Raw genomic sequence first — 16,480 nt, forward strand, 5'->3', positions numbered from 1 at the left:
CTGATCAACACATGTAAACCCAGTTATCACTGAACTAAGATCATATGCTGACAAGACAATGATATATGACGACCCCCACAAGGTTAATGGCGCACACACGCACACACGCGCACACACACACAATGTACCGAGGCCCCCCCTGTTGGAAGAGCTCAGCTCCTGCAGCAGAGCTCCACTACTCTTTGACCTGATGTTCCTCCATGATGGCCCTGAGGAAGAGGAGGAGACTGAAGGCTTCTTCAGACCACACTCCCTGCAGAGAGGAAAGACAGTCAGGTGCTGTTGATATCCAATTTAATTCAGAGAACTATGGAACCAGAAACCTTCTGTAGTCACCTGTCTCCCAGGTTCAGGTCCAGACTGACCGGGCTGCTGCTGTTCCTCTCACTGCTTTCATATCCACTCTCCATCCTCTGGATCAGTCTGGGAGGAGGTGGTGGTGGAGGAGGCAGCTCTGCACTGGCTCCACCTCGTGGACCATCTCCACCTACACTATGACTGCTGGAGGTGGAGGGGAGTGTCCAGGAGGAGCCCAGCCTGACAAGCTTAAGGTCCTCCTGGTCTATGAAAGAGGAGTCTTCTCCCTTGGAGGATGCAGCTCCACAGTCATCAGGCAGGGAGGCTCCGAGCGGGCTGTACCCTGCCTGCCGTCTCCTCTCACGTGTTAAGATTGTGTCGATGTTTAGCGCCTCCCTCCGGGGCTTCCATGCTGGTCGGTACCTCCCTGACCCGGTTCCTCCAGAGGAACTGGACTTTGACTCGCTGCTCGTGCTGTCTGCCTCCCAATCGTGCATTTTTGTAGAGGAAGCAGTGGAAGTGGCAGGGTGGTGATTGGTGGACATTTCAGAGGATATGACAGCAGCCGGTAAAGAAGCAGAGGAAGAGGAGGAGAGGGGTCGGCTATGAATGATGTTGCTCATGGTCTCCTTGAAGTCTCTGAGGCGACTAGTTGAGGTTGAAAACGATGAAGAAGGTTTAGGTAGGTGACGAGGAACCTGCTGCTCCTTTAATGTCTCTCCTGGGACAATGAAGCGAAGAGAGGAAGAGAAGGGTGAGAAGAAACAAAAGCACGACATGAGCAGAATGAAAGAAGAGGCCAAATGAGGGAACAAAGACAAGAAATGGCTGAAATTGAGATTAAAGGCGGGACAGCCAAAAAACTGAAAAATAATAAACAGCAACTTAAAAAGCTAAAGGACAGCGTCTTTCCTGCACCTGATTGACCTTAAATCTTCTGTACATACTCTTACTTCTGTGTTAAGACCCTCAGTTACAAAACTGTCTGAACCCAACCTATTGTTTTAAAAAAAAAATTATAAAAAAATAACCGAATATGTTCCATGAAGGAACAGCTTACTGTTAAATAATTTTGTTTTTCTTTCACAGAAAGAATATTGTATTACTGAGCTTGACGCTTAACTATTCATTCAAATAATTTACTGCAGTTATATAAAGCAGTAATAAAAAAAAAAAAAAACCTGCAATAATTGTCCTTAAATTACATTAAAAGGTTGTACAGTAGAGTTTTTGACTCCTAGTATGGGCTATAGAGAAATGTATTAATGATAGTTTATACACAAGGATACATATTCAGATTAATTCTAAATATACAATCACAACTTTTTGGATAAAATTGTATATTTAAAAAAGTTTAAAAAGTATTTTATAAACAAAGATGTGTTCCATTTTATTGCCAGAAAGGTACTATTCTCTCAAAATGCTACTTTTCTAAAAAAAAAAAGTTTAAATTTCCAAAGCTAATGTTTTGCATTAGACAATGTATATTTTACAGTCAAATCAGACATTTTAATTTTATTCGTAGACCATATTCCCTTCTAAATATGATCATTAACATTTTCAGACCATACTGCATTTTTATGTTTGACTCTCAAAACATCTGCACATTTTTTCTTATGTTTCTAATTATGCTTGTCCTTTGATTAAGTTAATTTTGTTCAGTTTGAAATTTAATTTTGTAAATTACTTCTCACCTATAAAATGATGCTTTGTCCAAGATTTCATTCAATTCCTAAATAACCCAATATAAGGGGTCCTTATCAAAATTATGTAACAACATCATTGTCGGGTTTTATTTTTAATAGTTCAGTATTATTTGAGATTTATTTAGTTCAGTCTGGTTGTTTCACCCGGCCTACCCTCACTGTGGTACCCGGCTGACGAGACTTCGCTGTTGGGTTTAGATCGCCGGGGACGGCTAGAGCTGCCCTTCCTATCCCCAGGCCCAACTCCCTTCCTCAGTGACTGGTGCTGCTCACTGTCCGTCACGTGGCCTTAGCAATGAGAACATGGTAATGGATGTTTACAGAGTCACCACATCATACAACACACAATAACACATAAAAAAGAAGCATGGCAGAGTGTGGCTTCTTTAACAGAGGATTGTCAAGGAAAAAACATAAATGCAACAATCAAAATAAATCGTATACTACGAAAGTCTAGATATACTTGCTTTTCACTGATGAGTACACACAGATTACATTTTTAAATGTAATGCATGTTATGATTTTTAATAATGCTTTACAATTACAAAGTTAGGCAGAATTCACAGGGGAATGGTTAAATTAATTGTTGTGATTGTGAACTCCTGAAAGTACTGGTGTACTTCTATGAAGAAAAAAAACGTTATCCATTAGGTGGCAGACTAGGTTCTGGTGATAAATGTCACCTCATGTCCATGTAGCATTGATTTGCACTCACTCAAATATTTGACATGAAGCAAACACAAACTTAAAAGCAAGTGTATTAGCTGGTTAAGCGAGCAAACACTGCTGAGATTATTAACCTGCAAGACAACACCTGATGGTCTGTGGTCACAAACAGAACATGGGAAAGCTGCATACATGATCTGTATTTTTTAATCTTAGAGAAACTAATCAACAATATGTATTCTTTAATCTTAATGTTGAAAACGACCTATCCGTCCCGGTTTGTTAAGGTTTGAACAAACTCTTCATTGCAGGCTTTAATTCATCTAGTACTGTTATGTTAAATAGAAAAATCACCATACCCTCCTCTGTGACTTTATTGACCACACCAAAGACTTACCTATGGTATCGAGGCTGCTGAGTGAGGTGTGAAGGGGTCTATCTGGGCGCTCGAGGCAGACGACAGTTCCCTGGGAGTCAGAGGAGTAGTGACTGGCCAGGGACTCATGGTGAGAGAGAGAGGGCTGTCGGTATGAGTAGCTCTCCGTCGATGAATCGGTGCGAGTGTCGCTGGAGATTGATGGCTCACGGCCTGCCCAGGAGGTGGGGGGGTGGGTTATTATTAAATAAAAATTACAACTAGTAATAAAAATATATAGCATATAAAAAGTTGTGCAGAGTTGCATTGTCACAGTTACAAATTGTGATAAATCGAACCTACAGTAATGTACAAATGAAAATGAAAGGAGGAAAAGGGTGTGAGGACTTAGTGCCTCTGTTAAACAGACTAGTCATTTGAAGCAAATTAAAAAATGTTGGCTGTATAATAACAGTTGATTTAAAAGAGCCTGGGCTGCATGTTACAATAGGACAGACAATCAATATAAAGTTGTCGCTCTAATCTCAAATGTGTAAAAAGACTGAAAATGATTCACCATCTTACTAATATCAAACTTTTAAATGCTCATTCTTTATTAGCTGACACAATCTACCTTACCTTAACTTAGTGTCAGGACAGTAACTTTTTCCAGCTTACATAGCAAACTATTTATATAAAATTTTATGTGAGTAACAGTAAAATATTTAAAAAAAAACCCCACATCTCTATTGCTTGATTTTACCATTTGAACAGAACAAACCACATCTGCAGAGCTTTCTGCTCACGCACAAATCAAACCTAGCTAGCAGTCAAATAGCTAGCAGGAAACTGCGCTAACATTAGCTTGCTAGCCAGCAGCAATTCATCATGCCAATGTCACCGATAGACATAAATAAATTGACCTGTTGATTTGACTTGCAAGAATGGCCTATAGACGAAAGGAAACAGGGGACCGCCTGTTTCAACATAAAAAGTGTCATGTATTGTATTCATGTTTGCCCACCAATTTCAGTGATTTGTTTTTAGATTAGAGTTGGTAATCCAAGTGTAGCACAAAAGAATGTTTTTTTCATCTACAATTACCAAGAATCTTGATAGTTAAGCAGCTAGACAATCAAGGGAGATGTTCCTGGATGAAGTGAATTACTTAAGTGAATATTACCATTTCCATCCAGATTCTACCAAGAAACATTGCATTTTGTAAAGTTGGGGCAAGCCTAAATCCATGCTTGGCAAAGGATTGTCATTCCTTTCCTATGACATGAGTAATTCACATACAATCCCATTCCGAATATACACACCTCTTTTAATTTCTAAAAGCTTAACTATTGAGATTTTTAGTAACTCTAGACAAAACAATGTTTGTTGCAAATCGACCATGAACTCTATCATAAAAGAAATTCACAGAAATCAGGTGACAAATGTAAACATTATGCATTTTATTCAAGAAAAAAAATTAAAATAAATATTACTTGTAATTGTTTATAGACTAGTCTTGCCTGGCTCAATATCGCGGTGGCGCTAATGTACATAGCAGCAGGCAATGCAGCGTCTAGGTTTGTCTAAGGTGTCACCAACTCAGGGCACTAGTAAGTTAATTCACAAACTTAAAACTTTTAGTTGTTTACTGGTAAATGATGGCACTAAATTGACTGGGAGCAGCTGAGGCCGACTACTCAAAAACATCACTGTGTTTATAGCTTCTTCTAGCTGTTAGCTAGCTAGCAACCGTTCTCACACACTGAGTGAAACATTAATTCAACCGCTCCCACCCGTTAATGGGAGACTCAACACTTCGTCCTACTACTACTACTACTACTACCGCTACTACTACCACCACAACTATTACAAGCACTGCTAATTCTGGGTTAGTTACCTGAATGTTTGCTGTTGTGCTACTACTACGACTCCTAGCTGTGTTGTAGTTACCCGAGTCTTCGCTGTCGTAACAGGCCTTGTTGAGGTGTTTGAGGTCGAGGCGAGAGGGCAGGTCCTGAACAGACACCGGCGTCCCGCGTGGATCAGCGTACAGCAGCAGCAGAGGCTGGTAGTGGCCCTTAATGCAGCGAGAAACCACGTCTTTCCACTTGGGACCAATCTATAGGAGACAACCAAAAACACAGAAGTAGAAGAAAATTTAAATGGTAAATGGTCTGCACTAATATAGCGCTTTTCTACCCATTGGTACTGAAAGTGCTTTACACTGCATCTTATTTACCCATTCGCACTCCCAATCACACACCGATGGGGGGAGCTGCTATGCAGCTGGCCATCACTCACCGGTAGCAACTTAGTTGGGGTTCAGTGTCTTGCTCAAGGAAACATCTACATGTGACCGGAGGAGCCGAGGATCAAACCAACAACTGTGGGATTGATGGACGACCGCTCTCCTTCCAGTGCCACAGTCACCCCAGAAAACCAGACCGAGACCTACAAACTCCCAAAATAGTAAAGCTTTTCTTCAGTAGTGTTGAGCTTGCCATTAAACTCTTACTCTCCTCAAAATAAATATTACTAATTTCTTTCAGTCAAAAATAACTTTTTGCCCTGATAAAAATCAAAGTAATAGGAATATTTGTTGAGGCTGCTCATGTCCATTTGTTGTAGGCAACTCTCCGCAGCTTCAAGTGCAATATCTACCCTCTGGCTCATCTATGTGTACAGAGCTGGAATCGTTGATTGAGCGAAATATTTATTTTTTGACTCACGATATTATGTCTTTTGTAGAGGCAGGTTTACTCGTGTCCAGTGGTCAAAATTATCCATTCCAGAGATATCTGTATGACTAACACTGAACCTTGAGAGGATAACGAAATAGGGCGACAGAAAACGTTGAGACCATAACCAATAAAGTCCACAAACAAGTTTCTCAAAGTAATTCCTAAATCCAGAGCACTATAAGAAACTATGTACCTCCACAGCTAAACACACACAACTTCAACTACTACGTTCCAGAGCACTGTAAGAAACTATGTACCTCCACAGCTACACACACAACTTCAACTACTACGTTGTGGCATTCCCCCACTACCTTGTAGCCTAGCTGTACCTACATTGCTAAACCTAGTAACTCCAAAACCTTAAAGTCCCAATCTGTCAACAAAACATGGTTTCCTTAACAGCTAGTTAGGCAAACTCAAGGCAAACTTTAAAAGCAAGCACTTCAAAGGCAGCCCAGTGATTCATTGATGACATTACACATATACATACACTTCTTAATGTAACTAACCTGACAATACACAAAATGAACAAGAAAATAGAGGAAACCCTGGTTGGCTTATACAGCATTCATTATTTCCCACCCTTCAACACAACGAGCTATAATTATCAGATAGCATGTTGCTGTTCATGTCAATGCATTGCAGGCTCTCCACTACTACCTTGCAGTCCACGACCATCAGTTAGCTCCAATAGCTGCAAGCAAACATTGTTTCCTTGACAAATGGTTAGGCAAACTTCAAAGGCAATCATTGTGACATCATCATCACCCTTATACATATGCTTTTCTTTTTGCTTTAGTCACGTGTCTTGCAGTGTTAGGTAAATTAAGAATTACAACACACGCACGCCTTCGGGTACTCCAGTTTCTTCCCCCAGTCCAAAAGACATGCATGTTAGGTTAACTGGTGACTCTAAATTGCATGTCTTCCACAGCAACTTACTGCTTATGGTGCTGCTAATAGTAAAACAAGACGACTAAGAAAATGTTGGATTTCAAACCAATGTTTGTTATGGTGATGACAAAAGTGATATTGTAACTAGGGCTGCACCTAATGATTATTTTTTTGTCATTTAATCCAACGATTATTTTGGATATTAATTAAATAGATTTTCCCATTAAGTTCTTATTTTTCAATTACTATAAGAATTTACTAAAAATTTAAATTCAATCATTTATATTTTCAATATTTTGTTCAATCGGCTTCTCTTTAAATATACAAATATGACAAAGTGCCGGATCCCACACTACAGGATTTTATTCCCTAAACAAAAAAGATATATATAGGTCAGTCTTAACGGTTGGTCTGAAAAACACAGACCAATATAAATTCTCTCCACAATATAATTAAAGCAAGAGCTTGTTCCATTCAAGTCGAGGAAATGCGTAATTTTAATCAGTTTTTCCCCCACTCGCTCATCAGTGGTCTCCGTTATCTCACTTCCTATTTGTTGGGACACGTTACCGCAGCCAAATATTTATAGTGGTCTACGTAAACATGCAAGTATTTAAGCACTATTTACGCCGTCCCACCTACACTTTGGACAAACCAATTCTCTTTATATAATTTGTTGCAGAATTGTGAAAAATAAAATTACCTACATTCTTTGCGAATTATGTAAACTAACGTGTTTGTAGCAGTTAACAATTAACCATCAAGGTTGTTGTAGTAAACACATAACGGTGGAAGGGGCAAAGCTGATATCCATTTTCTGCAGGTTTCTGGTTGTGTAACAAGTGTTTACATCATTTCCAATTATAGATCCTTAATTTGTGGACCTTTTTCCGTCGGGACCGAACGAGCACTGATGTTGTCCGGTCGAGTTAAGGAGCAACTTTGACTTTACCTGAGCTGTCTGCTTTGTCTGTGCTACAGACAGGGACACTTGGCTGAGCTCCGTCCTCACTCAGACTCAAAGAAGAAGCTGCTCCACGAGTTTATTTTTCTTACTGTCAAATGTTGAAGAATTCATATCCAATGATGTCAGAACAAAAAGATTTATTTCTTCGTGCTCTAGTTAATCTTTAATAACTAAACCATTTTCTGTATTAGCCCAAAATTGTTGCAAATACCGAATTTGCAATTTCGGGATCTGCAATTTTTACTGTCCCTGAGACAATGGGTCGTGCCCTTTTTGCGATGCATCAACAAACAATACATAACTAGACATTTTTGTTATTGATTACGTCGACACGTCACCCCACCCCTAATTGTAACAAGTTGTTTTTGGAGGGAGTAAATACAAAATTAGTGAAATTGTGTTTATAACTTTTTACACTACTGGTTACTGAGAAAAGTAATATTACGGTAACAGCCCAACACTGTTAATAAGAGTAAGCTGAAAACATTTGTGTTCTAGACCGTTTGTAAAATAAAACAAGCTACTGACTGGGAATTTTGGGTTTAATGACACTTTACAAAGAAAAATAAAATGGAAGCATTATATTTACTTAAGGTGTGAAAAATCATTTGGCTTTTGGCATTATTCCATGTGGCACGTGCATGTGCTAGCTCATGTTCAGGCTGGTAATGCATGTTTCCAACATCAGCTTTCAATTAAAAAAAAAAAAAAAAAAAAGCGTTTTCAGACAATTACAGATTCAATAAAGTCTGAGTTTCAGTTATTATCAATGTACTAATCACTCATTGAGATTTCAAAGTGTTGCAATTTACAAAATGTTACTGAACATGAACCCTATGAATACAGCAAATAACAAAACTGATACATTTACAAAAATCTGAACGGTATTGAGAAGGTCATGTTTAAAAATCAGTTTCTGAAAAAGCTAATGTAAATATGTACTGTAAATTTTTTAATTTACCAGCTGCAGTAATGACACAGTAAGGATGTCCCGTTCACCTCAAACAACCCTCAGCAGGCGACCGCTGAAATTGTACTATTCTAGTGCATCGAACTGTTGTAAAAACATCGTTTTTCTACCCGCCCAGTTGTTCTACCAATCCTAGTATGTCCATGTCTACCTTCAGCACTCAGATCGTGCAGGACATCCCAAAAATCCAAAATGGCAAACTGTCCATCATCCATGTCCCGCAAAGTGTCAAACAATGTGTGTGTTTGTGCAAGAGAAGAAAGCAACAGAATAAAAGTCTGCAGTGTGAGCAAAAGTGCTGTGGTGAGGTGTGTGTGTGTGTGTGTGTGTGTGTGTGTGTGTGTGTGTGTGTGTGTGTGTGTGTGTGTGTGTGTGTGTTCTGACCACACCCTCAGTTCTGTCCAGCTGGACTGATTAACAATAGAGGGATATCCTTGTTTTCACAACCAGCAGAGATAGAGGGAGAGAGAGAGGCGGGCAGAGAATGAGGGAATGGGATCTCGCTTCCACCAGTGTTATCAGAATACAGCAATAATAGAAAGTAAAGTAAAGCTTGAAGAGCAACAATTATGGTAAAATGAAGAGAAAGAAGGTAATAAAGGGAAGGAGAGCATCAAGGATAAAGCAAAGATGAAGGAGAGAGATAGGAAAGCGGTATAAAGATGAACAGGAAGAGCACAATCACTCACTACAACATGAGGTCATTTCCTTTTCTCAGACTGACTTGTTTTTTGACCAAGACAACCTAGCCTCTAACCTTAAAGAAAAATTTCAAAATAAAGTTGCTTCTAAGAAAGAGCTGCTCAAATGGAAGCCAATAGAACATGAATTTTGTTTTTTGTTTTTGTGAGGACCTCACAAATGCATTAGTATTCTTCAGCATTAGGTTTCAAGTTAGAGTGCAGGATATCCTATATGCCCTGCTATCGGGTGGAAATGAAATATTATCTGAGTGTTTTGTTCATACTACTACTGTTGATGCTTCACGTGAATTTCAGAGTTAATAAAGACGTAGGTTGTTCAAGATATACCGAAACCAGCTTTGTTTCTGTGATCGATTTGCTTGGTAGAAACATGTCAACCAATGTTAATCATTGACAATTTTTGTACAATTATATATAAATGGGCATTTTCTATATTTATTAATGAGTTCGTAATATAATGCAAAAAGGCTTTATGGTCTGGGACCTGAACCAAGGATGCTGCAGTTCAAGGTTTGCACCTCAGTCTAGCCAGGTCAGGTTTTCTACTCAACATTTTCTATTGCAATCAGTGCTCTTTTTTTAACACATCTATTTCACACCATGTGTCACTTAACGTACCTCCTTGACATGGGCGTCGTCAAAGTACATCCACCGTCGGATCTTGGTTTGGAAGAAGAAGGTGGAGTAATGTTTCCCGTAGTAGCACACCATGCCAACCAGGTAAAGCTCTGACTGACGAGCCTTCTCCTCTGTTACCTTGTAGAACAACTGCAGAGACAAAACAGGAAACAGGAACTCAATGAAGAAAGTGAGCTTTTGATTCTGATTTTCCTCCCAGAATACTTTGATGACACTACTACTACTTCTTACATCTCCCAGGCGCAGGCAGGTTCCAAGAGTGTGAATGACGTCTTCTGCCAAGTCAGAGTGATCAGAATCCCAAACCAGACCAATGGTGATGATCTCTGGACTGTTGAGGAGCACCCGCGCCATCCTCAGCTGCTGACCACATTGACTCTAAGGAAAAGGAATAGGAGGATGAGAAGAAAGGTAAAGTTAAAAACTTTGACTCACAAAACAAATATGTGAATGCAAATTATCAAAATGTCTTACAGGACAGTTGCGTAGGTCTCCCATGCTGGCATTTCGGAGAAGCTCACCGAACATGCTGGGAGTTGCCTTCTCCCTTGACTCCAACATCTTCACCGCTTGGTTACTGAGGAAGAACGTGATTTTATCAGCTCTACTTTATAACTTAGGTTGGGTATAGTGAGAATTTACGATTTCCTTCTAGTTTTTTGAGTTATATTTGAATTAAAAATGCAAGGAAGTATTACTGGATCATAATCTATTTATTTAAATAACCACCCAGACAATGACAAAAAATTGTGCCATGACTGACTTAATCTTACTTAACCCTTGTTATTTAGTTAAATTCTGTTATTTTGCAAAGTGTTGAAATGTAATTAGCAGAACTAAAAACACCAACACAAGCCTGAAACAAATATAGCACTGCTGCCAGATTTGTTGTAAAATTGCTAAATGCAATATTTAGTTATCTATAGAATGTATTAATGTCACAGAAACAATACTTAACGCAAAAATTCTGAAAGGTAAACAGTAACTTGTTTTCTATGCTACAGATGGTAGTGGCCGTAGTCGTCTGGAGAATGTGATTCATCCTGCTCTAAAGAGGCAGCAAAGTAACAGTCTGCCTTCAAATACAAAGAGAAGAACCACCCCAGGGATCCAAGAAACAAAACAAAAAGTGGAATAGTGGTGTAAGTTTTGGGTAAACGTTACCATTATTGTTTGTAAATTTCTAAAGCTGCATTTGTTGTAGCAATGCTCCATACAGTGTTTACAAAGGCTGCCATTAGCTTGTTGGGCTAACAAAGCAAGAGTTCATAATCTAACCTGGTGTTGCTTAAACATAGGTCTTTTTGCACTGATAGCAGCTGTAATAAAACTATTTCTCTCTGGGATTAAAAATGTGCTATGAATGTTGAATTTTAAAGCACTCAAATATAACAAGGAGTTCTAACATTAACACAAAAGTGTGCACCCATGTAGGATCCAATCACTCATTCCTGCACTGGCCATTCAAAATAGAATTATGTCACTACTCTGCACACAGAATGGGGTGCCATCGTTGAAACTCCATTAAGCTTCCACTAGAAGCAGTAAAAAGGCTACGTCCATACCAGCTTGAATTCTGTTAAAGGTGGCTTGTGGTGTTTTAGTGAAGTATTTCAACTCTCTGGGATTATTTAATTCTTCTAACCAACAGCTAGCAACACAATGCAAAAAACTTCTCGAGTCCCATCAGATACGTGGAAGAGGAGTGACATCAATCACAACAATAGACTGCCATTTTCAAATCAACACCGGTATGCTTCAGATTTCCAACTTGTGTGTTAAAGTCACACCTGTGATTTGGCAAAGCTGTCGTTATCAAAGGCAAACTCAACAGGACCTCTGTCTAAAAAAGGTCACAGTGGGATGATGTTTTTGATAGCCTTAAATAATGAATGTGCCCTTAAAGAAAATATGTGACAAACAGCAGGTTCTATTTCTTTGAGAGACGTTTGTGTGTTTGTGTGTGTGTGCGCGAGAAAACATCCCAGGACCCAAGATAAAGAGAGCAATTAGTTGGTTGCCTAGGTGACCCTGAAGCGTAACCTAGCGACCAGTGTTGGAATGGTGAGGGTTGCTTCAACTTACCTTTTCTCAGATGAGAGCAAAACATAACTCATACTTACCACAGGGAGGTGGTGGAGATATAGTGAACCATCTGAATGAAAGGCAGAGGGTCTGAGGATGCTCCACAGCTGCTGCACACACACTGGCACACACACAAACAGACAAGGTAAACATGTGACACCTTCATGTAAAAATGAGCCATTACTGTTAACTCCGGCCTCTTTCATACATGCACTGGAATCCAGAAATTCTGCGGATTTTGCCCATGAGAACACAAAGGCCCAAGTTGGACACTCCTTATATTGTTACTTTATCCTGCAAGCCCCCAAGTAAAAAGTGCTTGAGTCTGTTAAAAAGTAAAGAATTTCTTCAAACTAAAGATTCTGCTGTTGATTTATGTAATTAGTCATTTAGTCTGAAAATTTTGTATAAATGCCTTTTTAAAAATTCCTCAAGGACAATAATCACAACTGGATATGTGTTATAGTTACTTGAAAACAAAAGACAAAATTTTTTGTTTTCGCAGTTTGCTCCAGGAGAGGAAGTCAACTGCTCAGTAGGATGTTATTTCTACAGTTGAGTCTAATTAATTCTCAGACCAGGTCTAACCTGCTCGAAGAGCGTCATGGCAAACTTCTGGTGGGGGATGCAGTGTCTGGCTGTACAGATGTCTTCTTTGGTCTCATCTGCGATGTGAAAGTGAATCCTCATCAGAATATTTTCCTGAAAAAATACAAGACAGAAATGATGACGCGACTTGACTTAGACAACTGTGTCACCTACTCCTTATCATTAAAATGTATGATTGTCCTTACAAGCACCTAATTTACAAGACTGCTGTCATCTTCTGTCATCTGCTGTCTTCATCTAAAAGATGATTTCTCATTTTAACTCTGGACAACGTCTGAAGAATCTAGAGTTGTCATTTCATGTGTTAAATGCTTAATGTTAAAGTTGGCACCTAGGTGGAGCTTGAAGGAGGCACACCATGATGCAGAAATTAGTGTTTTTTGAGTCAGTTGTAGGATAGAAACATAAACATGATAACCCTGAACGATATGAGGATTAGGGGTGGGATGGATTAAAAAACAAAAACATTTAAATACATTTTGATTTCTCGCGATTTCTATTTCCACTGACAACATGTTATGGATACTCTTGACAACACCTACCTATATGTTTTAGTCAAATCAATGGCTTACAGCTTGTCCCTTCAGGGGTTGCCACAGCGGAACATGTTCCGCACATTGATTTGGCATGTGTTTTTACGCCAGATGCCCTTCTTGCCGCAACCCTCCCATTTTTTGCTCCAGGCTTTCGACAGACACCAAGGTTGCCCTTGGTGGCTGGGTGGGAACACACCTGGTGGGGTGGGATTCGAACCCGCTGCCTTCTGCATCCCAACCCAATGCTCTACCACTTTAGTCAAATAAAATGTCTAAATTGACACACCCAGATTGAGGCTGTTTGCCATTTGGGCTTTATGGATCGGAGCTAACAACTGACGAATCAGCACCATTTGCATTAGTTTTCGTTTTAAAAAGTTTTTTAATTACAATGTCATAAACAAAGAGATTTCCATTTAAATTAAAAAACTGAGTCCACATTGGATTTTATAGTGCTGACACAAAGAAGATCGCTAAACATATTTCACCCAAACATCAGTAGAAGCTCTGTACATAGATGAAAAAAGGTAGATAATTCACTCGAGGCTGCTGGGAGAGTTGCCTGGAATGAGTGGATGTGAGAACCACATCATTTGTGATAATTATGGTTCACTACATTGACAACCGGTGGGAAATGATAAATGCTATAGCTGACAAGTCAGAGATGTGACATTCCTTTGCTATACAAATTTTAGTCAAACAGTTTTTTTCAATTTTAAGGCAACTTGACACTTACAATACGTGCACAAGTGCATGCACATTGTCTCTGTTCTTTAAAATAGGTAAATAGTTTGCACTTAGTGCTTTTCTACCTACTCAAAGCGCTTTACACTGCTTCTCATTTATAGGATCCAATTAAAGATAATTATCATTACTTTCAGAGTAAATCACAATAATCAAACTGCTGCTCATTTCAAGGTCACACAGTCTAAATATTTGTTCTACTCAGAAGATTCATGTTTTCAAAAGGAGTCCTGTTCTGTTGGCCTTTCTGCCTCGCACTGCAATGTCAGTCTGCTCCAGTAACAAAAGGGACAGATTCAGTGTTGACTCTAATAGAATTACAATGAGCGAGCCATGCTTTTAAAACAAATAAAAAAAAACATTCCTAAGTATGGGAGAAATCTGAATACTTTTCTGCAGCACATTATTTGTGCATGTAGATGTGTTATACCATTATCTGCATAACCTAAAATAGCAAAAACTTACCAGATCTGTAAAAATCATGCATGTAAAAGTCACTTGACAACAACTGAAACTTTTTTAAATAAGTTGTTTTACAGTGATAAGTAAGAAATTACTTACAAAGCACTCTGCAGCATCGTCCATAATGCCAAGCTGAAACCTCTGCTCATCTTGGAAGGTTTTAGCGAGAGCGCTGCGAAGAGCATCGGATGGCAAAACTTTCTCACTGCTGTACTGGAACTGTGCAAAGATACTCTGAAGTACAAGATGATACAGACACACACCAAGGTTAGAAACAATACACTGGTCCAAGATCAGCTACAGATACCAGTCAGACTGATCTTCACCTTCAGAGCACAAAAAATGCATGAGTCCTCCATGCACTTGTGAGTTGTGAGCTGACGGAAACTACGCCGAAAGATGTCGAGGTGCCACAGAACCTAACAGAGAAGCAGAGAGTAGACCACTAAATTAAGAAAACAGCACTTCAATTGCATCATTAGGAAGCATAATAAATAAGTAGGAGGTAAGAATATCATACCAACAGTGCTCTGAAGTAGCTGGATAAAAAAAATCATTCTGAGCTCTCATAATCACAATATTGTTTTCATTCAGAAATAAACTTTACAACCTTTAGATAAAACCAAACTCGATGTAAAAAATTTTTATTCCTGAGAAACAAGGGCCAAGACTTGCTGTAAAGCAGCTACCTGCCAAGGTCTGATTCAAAATCTTAGCACACGAAGAACAAGAAGTAAAGCATTTCTAATATGAAATAAACTCCATACAGTGGTCTGAAAAATCTAAAACACACTGGCGCCAGATTTCTATCCAGAATTCTGCAATGACCTTTGGTTCAGTTGTTTATAAAACAAACTACAGAGAAAAACTACATTGGAAAATTATCCTGATCTTAAGTAAGTAAGAAGACAAAGTCCTAAAATCTAGGATCCTGATGAAGGTCCTGAGAATCTGATTGTTGCTTTGTCCGACTCAGTCTTGCTGCTGCATCTCCACTAAAGCGTCAGTATGAAGCTTTTAACTTACTAGCCAATCCCGTCAGGATGGCTGGCACCAACCTGAGATTACACCCTACCAATCCGAGCGCAAGTTTGGTGACCTGAGGACAAGCTGGAGCATTAGAGAGTAAGACACTGTGTCAAGAAACTAGTAGCAAAGCTTTGTGTGTTAGTGTGTCAAAGTGTATCCATCACTCTCTCCATCTGCTTCAGGAAACCATCTGGACTCCTATGTGATGACAAGTTCTCGAAAAGACAAGTGTGTAAGAGATGGAGTGTGTAATAGTTGGAGTGATGTTAGAAAATAATGGTGTGTGCGCCGCAAGGAAAGGCAGGCTTAGTGCGGTGCGTGTACACAACGAGGGGCAAGAGACTGAACATGATGTCAGAGGTAACAAATGTCAGTGTGAAAAGGGTGTTGTGCATTAATGTGTTCATTATCACTTTAGAGTTTATGCAGAATTCTTCAGATTTAAAAAAATAAAATAAAATAAAATCAGTGAACAGAAACACAGAACCACAAAGATTCATAATCTGGACTTGTGCATCCCAAACAAAAGAAAAAGATGCCACAAAGAAAGTATGATGACAAAAGAAAACAAAATGACATAACTACCATAGAGGCAAAATGTTCACAAGAGAGTGAAATAATGTGACATTTTCTACCTCTGCAAGACAAAACTACAAATCACCCGAAGTTGTGCATCTTTTTAATCTGGAGGTCTTCTTCCTTCCTTCTTAACACTGTGGGATGGTTTACCCACTTAAGTAAAAATTAATGTTTAGTAGGAACATGTTCTTTTATCTCTCAGCAGCCAAATATTTTACAGTACCTTCTAAAGCCTTCGTTCAAGCTGCAGTTGACATGCATGTCTGTCCAGACTCAGTTTGTGGCAAAAGAAATTCCCTCCATTTGTCTCAGATATAACATTAATGAGAATGGGACAAGTGGCAAATCATTGAGTCCAAGCAAACACTTTTTGCTTTTTTGAAGAGACCCTCCAGGCGTTCCTGTGATATTGCGATAATTTAGCCACTTGAAAGCACCCATGGGTGCTGACGGTGAGAAGAAATCTTTTCAATCATCACTTCTCCCCCTTTCGGCTC

The 16,480-nt window shown here is 39.2% G+C and overlaps 1 protein-coding gene across 11 annotated transcripts in view; it reads right to left on the reverse strand.

Annotated features, from left to right (window-relative positions):
• The window catches only part of usp54a (ubiquitin specific peptidase 54a), a 57,511-nt gene that overhangs the window by 16,936 nt on the left and 24,095 nt on the right, over positions 1-16,480 (reverse strand). For 10 of the 11 annotated variants that reach the window (XM_067480281.1, XM_067480249.1, XM_067480231.1 and 7 more), the window contains 12 exons: positions 14,702-14,794; positions 14,475-14,609; positions 12,613-12,726; positions 12,063-12,145; positions 10,414-10,516; positions 10,171-10,317; positions 9,919-10,068; positions 4,975-5,143; positions 3,067-3,258; positions 2,157-2,291; positions 337-1,018; positions 129-253 (listed from right to left, as the gene is read on the reverse strand). In XM_067480281.1, coding sequence (XP_067336382.1) covers positions 129-253; positions 337-1,018; positions 2,157-2,291; positions 3,067-3,258; positions 4,975-5,143; positions 9,919-10,068; positions 10,171-10,317; positions 10,414-10,516; positions 12,063-12,145; positions 12,613-12,726; positions 14,475-14,609; positions 14,702-14,794 — 2,128 coding nt within the window. The remainder of the gene's footprint in view (positions 1-128; positions 254-336; positions 1,019-2,156; positions 2,292-3,066; positions 3,259-4,974; positions 5,144-9,918; positions 10,069-10,170; positions 10,318-10,413; positions 10,517-12,062; positions 12,146-12,612; positions 12,727-14,474; positions 14,610-14,701; positions 14,795-16,480) is intronic. The other variant, XM_067480212.1, reaches the window with a different exon arrangement.

This window comes from Channa argus, chromosome 1 (assembly GCF_033026475.1).
Source record: "Channa argus isolate prfri chromosome 1, Channa argus male v1.0, whole genome shotgun sequence".
In the NCBI taxonomy this organism is placed as follows: Eukaryota; Metazoa; Chordata; class Actinopteri; order Anabantiformes; family Channidae; genus Channa; species Channa argus.